The sequence below is a fragment of the Syngnathus leptorhynchus genome, chromosome 22 (assembly GCF_054491065.1).
Source record: "Syngnathus leptorhynchus isolate UIUO chromosome 22, UIUO_Slep, whole genome shotgun sequence".
Taxonomy (NCBI): domain Eukaryota; kingdom Metazoa; phylum Chordata; class Actinopteri; order Syngnathiformes; family Syngnathidae; genus Syngnathus; species Syngnathus leptorhynchus.
In genome coordinates, this window is record NC_141216.1 from 638,811 (window position 1) to 645,914 (window position 7,104).

The 7,104-nt window shown below is 48.8% G+C and overlaps 2 protein-coding genes across 3 annotated transcripts; both read right to left on the reverse strand.

Moving 5' to 3' along the window:
* Positions 1-349: 349 nt before the first annotated feature.
* On the reverse strand, positions 350-4,133 carry LOC147039074 (uncharacterized). Of its 2 annotated transcripts, XM_085902982.1 has the most exons (4): positions 3,999-4,133; positions 3,801-3,932; positions 1,444-3,418; positions 350-1,362 (listed from the first exon to the last, which is right to left on the reverse strand). In XM_085902982.1, the coding sequence occupies exons 1-4, from the start codon at positions 4,051-4,053 to the stop codon at positions 564-566; spliced, it is 2,961 nt and encodes a 986-aa protein (XP_085759108.1). In that variant the 5' UTR covers positions 4,054-4,133; the 3' UTR covers positions 350-563. The 2 variants fall into 2 exon arrangements, with proteins under 2 accessions (XP_085759108.1, XP_085759107.1); XM_085902981.1 differs by having other exon boundaries at positions 350-3,418.
* Positions 4,134-4,602: 469 nt separating this feature from the next.
* Positions 4,603-6,989, reverse strand: mrpl38 (mitochondrial ribosomal protein L38). The gene is made up of 9 exons (XM_085903750.1): positions 6,840-6,989; positions 6,333-6,512; positions 6,130-6,261; positions 5,797-5,999; positions 5,642-5,714; positions 5,524-5,569; positions 5,271-5,429; positions 5,038-5,174; positions 4,603-4,964 (listed from the first exon to the last, which is right to left on the reverse strand). Exons 1-9 carry the CDS (start codon positions 6,922-6,924, stop codon positions 4,828-4,830), a joined length of 1,152 nt encoding a protein of 383 aa, XP_085759876.1. The 5' UTR covers positions 6,925-6,989; the 3' UTR covers positions 4,603-4,827.
* Positions 6,990-7,104: the final 115 nt, after the last annotated feature.

Here is a 7,104-nt window from a genome sequence, read left to right on the forward strand (position 1 = left end):
TCACACCATACCAATGCTAAAAATACATAACCCACCTACAGTGCAAAAAAAAAAAATCTTCAAGCTTATCTTTCGATTTCAACGCCTTCTGTTTTTTCCAAAGAGTTGCAGTTTTAAGAGTATGAATTAAGTTTGGGTGGGGATTTTCAATAACGCTGAATTTGTAAACCATTCCATAGGTAATTGAAAAGTTTCTCACATCTGGAACAGCTATTGGTTTCAAATCACTGCATTGACCCTATACAAGTCACAGGATACAATCAGTCCACTTTTAATGCAGAAATTAAAAGTCTTCCACCATTTACCCAAAACTAGAGAACTTTGTCTTATCACAAAAATGAAACAAGTATCATGGGAAGGAATTTATTATGAAGACAAACACTGATACATGAACATTTAAACTCTTCCATGCTGTCAATCATGGATACTACTGCATACTTTAAACATTAACAGCCACAAAACCATCGGTCGCATCAAAGGTCATTCTGGAAATCTAACTCATCTTCAAACTGAAGGTCACGGCTGAAGGTTTCATTCTGATAGTCACTGCTCAAAATCAGACTTTAATCGTTTTCTTGCTTGCTACTCATGTATTTAGGCTGGTGCCTCTTGGTCATGTTGTAGCTGGCGTCCTCCATGTGGGCCTTGGTCAGGTTGTAGCTGACATCCTCTTCCATGTGGGCCTTGGTCATGTTGGAGCCAATGTCCTCCTGGTGGCCATTGGTCATGTTGTAGCTGGCATCCTCTTCCATGTGGCCCTTGGTCATGTTAGAGCTGGCGTCCTCTTGCATGTGGCCCTTGGTCACGTTGGAGCTGGCGTCCTCTTGCATGTGGCCCTTGGTCACGTTGGAGCTTGCGTTCTCCATGTGGCCCTTGGTCACGTTGGAGCTGGCGTCCTCCTCCATGTGGCCCTCTGTCACGTTGGAGCTGCTGTCTTCCTGGTAGCCATTAGTCATGTTGGAGCTGGCATCTTCTTCCAGGTGCCTCTTGGTCATGTTGTAGCTGTCGGCATCCTCCATGTGGGCCTTGGTCATGTTGTAGCTGAAGACGTCCTCCAGGTGGCCATTGGTCATGTTGTAGCTGGCGTCCTCTTCCAGGTGCCTCTTGGTCATGTTGTAGCTGGCATCGTCTTCCAGGTGGCCATTGGTCATGTTGTAGCTGTCAGCATCCTCCAGGTGCCTCTTGGTCATGTTGTAGCTGTCAGCATCCTCCATGTGGGCCTTGGTCACGTTGTAGCTGGCGTCCTCTTCCAGGTGCCTCTTGGTCATGTTGTAGCTGAAGGCGTCCTCCAGGTGGCCATTGGTCATGTTGTAGCTGAAGGCGTCCTCTTCCGGGTGCCTCTTGGTCATGTTGTAGCTGAAGGCGTCCTCTTCCGGGTGCCTCTTGGTCATGTTGTAGCTGAAGGCGTCCTCCAGGTGGCCATTGGTCATGTTGTAGCTGAAGGCGTCCTCCAGGTGGCCATTGGTCATGTTGTAGCTGGCGTCCTCTTCCATGTGGGCCTTGGTCACGTTGTAGCTGTCGTCCTCTTCCAGGTGCCTCTTGGTCATGTTGTAGCTGAAGACGTCCTCCAGGTGGCCATTGGTCATGTTGTAGCTGGCGTCCTCTTCCAGGTGCCTCTTGGTCATGTTGTAGCTGAAGGCGTCCTCCAGGTGGCCATTGGTCATGTTGTAGCTGGCGTCCTCTTCCAGGTGCCTCTTGGTCATGTTGTAGCTGAAGGCGTCCTCCAGGTGGCCATTGGTCACGTTGTAGCTGGCGTCCTCTTCCATGTGGGCCTTGGTCACGTTGTAGCTGGCGTCCTCTTCCAGGTGCCTCTTGGTCATGTTGTAGCTGAAGACGTCCTCCAGGTGGCCATTGGTCATGTTGTAGCTGGCGTCTTCTGTCATGTTGTAGCTGGCGTCCTCTTGCATGTGGGCCTTGGTCACGTTGGAGCTGGCATCCTCCTCCATGTGGCCCTTGGTCACGTTGGAGCTGGCGTCCTCCTCCATGTGGCCCTTGGTCACGTTGGAGCTGGCGTCCTCCTCCATGTGGCCCTTGGTCACGTTGGAGCTGGCGTCCTCCTCCATGTGGCCCTTGGTCACGTTGGAGCTGGCGTCCTCCTCCATGTGGCCCTTGGTCACGTTGGAGCTGGCGTCCTCCTCCATGTGGCCCTTGGTCACGTTGGAGCTGGCGTCCTCCTCCATGTGGCCCTTGGTCACGTTGGAGCTGGCGTCCTCCTCCATGTGGCCCTTGGTCACGTTGGAGCTGGCGTCCTCCTCCATGTGGCCCTTGGTCACGTTGGAGCTGGCGTCCTCCTCCATGTGGCCCTTGGTCACGTTGGAGCTGGCGTCCTCCTCCATGTGGCCCTTGGTCACGTTGGAGCTGGCGTCCTCCTCCATGTGGCCCTTGGTCACGTTGGAGCTGGCGTCCTCCTCCATGTGGCCCTTGGTCACGTTGGAGCTGGCGTCCTCCTCCATGTGGCCCTTGGTCACGTTGGAGCTGGCGTCCTCCTCCATGTGGCCCTTGGTCACGTTGGAGCTGGCGTCCTCCTCCATGTGGCCCTTGGTCACGTTGGAGCTGGCGTCCTCCTCCATGTGGCCCTTGGTCACGTTGGAGCTGGCGTCCTCCTCCATGTGGCCCTTGGTCACGTTGGAGCTGGCGTCCTCCTCCATGTGGCCCTTGGTCACGTTGGAGCTGGCGTCCTCCTCCATGTGGCCCTTGGTCACGTTGGAGCTGGCGTCCTCCTCCATGTGGCCCTTGGTCACGTTGGAGCTGGCGTCCTCCTCCATGTGGCCCTTGGTCACGTTGGAGCTGGCGTCCTCCTCCATGTGGCCCTTGGTCACGTTGGAGCTGGCGTCCTCCTCCATGTGGCCCTTGGTCACGTTGGAGCTGGCGTCCTCTTCCATGTGGCCCTTGGTCACGTTGGAGCTGGCGTCCTCTTCCATGTGGCCCTTGGTCACGTTGGAGCTGGCGTCCTCTTCCATGTGGCCCTTGGTCATGTTGGAGCTGGCGTCCTCTTCCATGTGGCCCTTGATCATGTTGTAGCTGGCGTCCTCTTCCATGTGGCCCTTGGTCATGTTGTAGCTGGCGTCCTCTTCCATTTGGCCCTTGGTCATGTTGTAGCTGGCGTCCTCTTCCATTTGGCCCTTGGTCATGTTGTAGCTGGCGTCCTCCTCCATGTTGGCCTTGGTCATGTTGGAGCTGGCGTCCTCCTCCATGTGGCCCTTGGTCATGTTGGAGCTGGCGTCCTCCTCCATGTGGCCCTTGGTCATGTTGTAGCTGGCGTCCTCTTGCATGTGGCCCTTGGTCATGTTGGAGCTGGCATCCTCCTGGTGGCCATTGGTCATGTAGCTGGCGGTGTCCTCTTGGTGTCCCTCGGTCATATTGTGGTCAGTCAGTCCAAGCGCAGCATCAAGTTCCACTTCTTCAATTTGAAGTCTGTCTAAAAGAATTTAAAACATTGATTTAATTTCTAATGGAAAAATAAAGTGTTCAAGCAGCCCACCACCTCGTAAGCACCCCCATCTTAGAAAATCTATCCATTTGTTAATTTAGCAGGTTCAGATTTGACAAATAGGTCACATCCTCATTTCAAATGATAAAAATTACTTTTTTTAGTTGAATTTGACATTATTCGTCCTTACTCAGAAGATAATAGTCACTAACATGAACTTGAAGGAAACAAGCTTGACTCATTTTCTAAAAACTACTTATTCTGTAGTAACTTTAGAGATGTGCAGCAAGATCTTTCTCAGCTTAAAATGTGCCTTGACTCAAAGAGGTAAAGAAAGACTGGAATAGAGAAGTGAAGCAAGCCTACTTACCTTCTTGCACCAATGGAAACTCCAGAGACTTGAGGAGTTCATATACCCGCTGAAGTGAAAGATCATCTGAAGACACACCATTTTCAAGCTGTGCCTCCGATTGGGCTGCTGCTCCAGGTGGAAAACAAAGGCCTGCAGACACAAATGAGTTCCAGCATCCAAAATGTCAAAGAAGAAACAAAGCAAAGTGTTGCTCACCTATGTCTGTCACGACAGCGAATGCCAGAACCAGAAGGAGCCAAAGCTGAGCCATTGCTTCCGGAGTGGTTGACTAGTGAGGATCCACGTGAGCTTGCTTTATAGCAGGTGACAAGTGTCCGCAGGTGTTCTAATTGGCTCCAAGCAGGCTCACCTGTCGCACCCCGTGCCCTACCCAAAAAGGATGTCCATTTCAATCTCTTGAGCATTTTCAGGCTTTTGTTTTTCATATATTCATTTGATATATCGCTTAGATTAGAAGACTTTGAATGAAAGGAAATGACACACCTTGGATTCTGCATTTCATTAAAAAGGGAAGAAAATGGATTCCTATCTATAATATGGAAATATTTTTGTAGATGAGATATTTCAGGTACTCTTTCTGTATACTTGTACTCCCTCCATTTGAAAACAATATACCTTATTTTGGTGATAATTTGTCTCGCTGTATGAGTCATAAAAAAACATTCAAAGAAATGATCTATCTATCTATCTATCTATCCATCCATCCATCCATCCATCCATCCATCCATCCATCCATCCATCCCTCCCATCCAAGCTTCTTTGGTTGAGAGTTGTGCAGGGAGGGATCACAATTGTGTGGTTTATTGCTTTATACTTTATTTTTAAACCACAAAAAAAAAAAAACATGGGCAAAAACCTAAAAGGTACAAACAACACTAAAACAAAACGTACAGTCATTTGATAGGTGAGAAAATTGGTAGGCATATTGGTATCATACCAATCATTTTGAATGTCATATTCCTCAAAGAAAAGCGTTTCTAAGCCTTTGAATCTTTTCTTTCCTTTGTGGGTTCATTTCTGTACATCAGTATATGCCATGGGTTTGCTCCTTCCCATTTCTGTATCTGTCCAGGTAACGTAGCGGTTGTCCGTGGGGGTATTTGACTTGTGGGGGATGGTACACCGGAGGACGAATGAATTCAAACACTGGCTCCCTCATGTCTAAAGGTGAAGAGAACACAAATATTACACAATATTAATGATATTGACTGGATTTGGGTGGTCTGTTGCTCACTGAGGGTGTTGTGAAAGGTGCCGGTGACCGATTCATCCCATTGGCACTGAAAAAACGCCAGACCCGCTGGTGTTATGCTGTCCTGGTGCTTTCTGTAGAAATCCACTGTTTTAAACGTACGCTCTGCCAGTGAATGACTAGGAGAAAAAGAAACGATTGTTTACAATTCTGGGACGTCATTGTCTGGCCAAGCCATGCAAGGCAACGGCTGTGTGTGTGCGCAAATTGATCACCATCGCGACGGCTTAAAATCTTCCTGGAAGTGAATGGGCCCCTCCTGCTGGAAAAGAACGTAAATGTAGCGGTGGAAGCCCGTTCCTCTTGCGGGAAAAGGAGGTAGATAGTCACAGAGTTCTTCTCCAGCCTCTACCGCTCCACCTGGTATGTTCCCGCTGAAGTCACATGTCATTTCGAGTGATTCGCTGAGGAATGCTTCCATGCAACTCGTGAAATCAAATTGACATTGATTCATATTCAATGACTTACACAAGCCAGTGCAGGTATTCTGCTTGGTTGTTGAGAAGATGTTCATCTGAAATGCACAAACATATTAGACAATAATCCATCCATCCATCCATCCATGTTTAGAAACGGGCCGCCTGACCAGGGGAGGTGAGCAGGAGGGTCCAAAGGGAGCCTTCATCCGCATTAAAGCTGACCACAGGAGCAGATGCTGTCTGATGAACAAAGGAAAGCACACATTGAAAAAAGACCAAAGAAACAGTGGCAAGAATCCATCGCTGCACTCTTTGTCCGTACTTCTGTCGGTGTTAGTTGATTGCCATAATGCACTCGAGTGCTCCTTTCTTGTCCGTAAGCGATACGCAGAGGGATACGGGGCAGGAAATATGCCATCGGGAAAAGATCCCTGAAGACCCCATAGTGGTCAGCCAGTCTTCTTATATGAAAGGGACCACTGCTCTTCTCCCACATTTCCTGCACTTCATCCAGAGATATCTTGACTGAGGCAGGCAGAAAGAGACAAATAAAAGGACAACCAAGGTTCATGAAAAACCATCTTCTAGCGGTTGATGTGTTCAACCGCCAACCGCCCGCACTGGCACCCGTGCAAATCATCTGGATTGAACCTACACGTGCGTAGACGACAGGCCCTCTCCAGTTGGACATTTTTCTTGTTCTCCTTCACCCTCTGCCTCCTCTCCTTCAGTTGAATGCTTCTGGAGGGTCGATCAGCAGGTAGGCCGATGTTCACCCGCGTGGCACCTGAGCAAAGGCGCGGGACGGGGCATCAGATACCACGGCCAAAGCTGGCTTGGGTACACATTGATTCTCACCATCCTCTTTCTCCACATATGCTCGGTAGGTCTTCCACCAGACCGGCTTGTTCTTTGCCTCTTCGGCTCGTCTGAAGTAGCGATTGTAGCTGCGATATTTCTCGATCGTGTCAATGTTTTCAACATCAATATCTTCATTCGGCATTGGACCCAAAGGAGGACGCCGTCGACAGAGGAACGCTGTAAAGTGCAAACACAAAGTTAGTACTGTGGTGTGGTGTGGTTGGCGTGAAGTCATGTAGTTCACTTTTCTTTGCACACTTCTCCAGTATAATGAAAAGTAAACATAGCACTGTTAAAGTAAGTCTTTTTTTAATACTAAAGCCCATCTATTCCTATTGAAGTATTTTGCGACTTGTGTTTACTACACAGGACGAGTCAATGAATGTTACCGACACATTCATCCTACCGACGGATTTGACCCCACGCAGCATGGACACACGCCAAACACCAAAACGCATATCAACAAATACCGTATTCAATGTTAAATAAAGGTCGTTTTTGTACCTGTTGTGACAAAACTCATCGCATTGCTGACCCTGAAGTCATACCAATTCCTTAGCACACCACAAGATACTGAGCGCAGCGCCATCTTGGCTGGAGAATAAATCTACGGTGGCCGAGGAGGTTTCAAAAATTGACCAGATTGTCTAATTTGATCCACGGCTATATATATAAGAGATGCACGGTGCATAACGGCACACAACTACTACTTTTGATACTAAAAATATTAATATTACACTTAGTCATATAGGTACGTAGGCAGATGAAT

Excerpts from the sequence above, each read along its gene's own strand:
- LOC147039074 (XM_085902981.1), bottom strand. The coding sequence starts at position 4,053 with ATGGCTCAGCTTTGGCTCCTTCTGGTTCTGGCATTCGCTGTCGTGACA. Across the intron at positions 3,933-3,998 it reads CGCTGTCGTGACAGACATAG|GCCTTTGTTTTCCACCTGGA; the intron begins GTGAGCAACACT and ends TTGTGTCTGCAG. Across the intron at positions 3,419-3,800 it reads GTTTCCATTGGTGCAAGAAG|ACAGACTTCAAATTGAAGAA; the intron begins GTAAGTAGGCTT and ends AAATTCTTTTAG.
- mrpl38 (XM_085903750.1), bottom strand. The coding sequence starts at position 6,924 with ATGGCGCTGCGCTCAGTATCTTGTGGTGTGCTAAGGAATTGGTATGAC. Across the intron at positions 5,570-5,641 it reads CCTCCTGCTCACCTCCCCTG|ATGAACATCTTCTCAACAAC; the intron begins GTCAGGCGGCCC and ends TGTGCATTTCAG. Across the intron at positions 4,965-5,037 it reads CACCTTTCACAACACCCTCA|ACATGAGGGAGCCAGTGTTT; the intron begins GTGAGCAACAGA and ends CTTCACCTTTAG.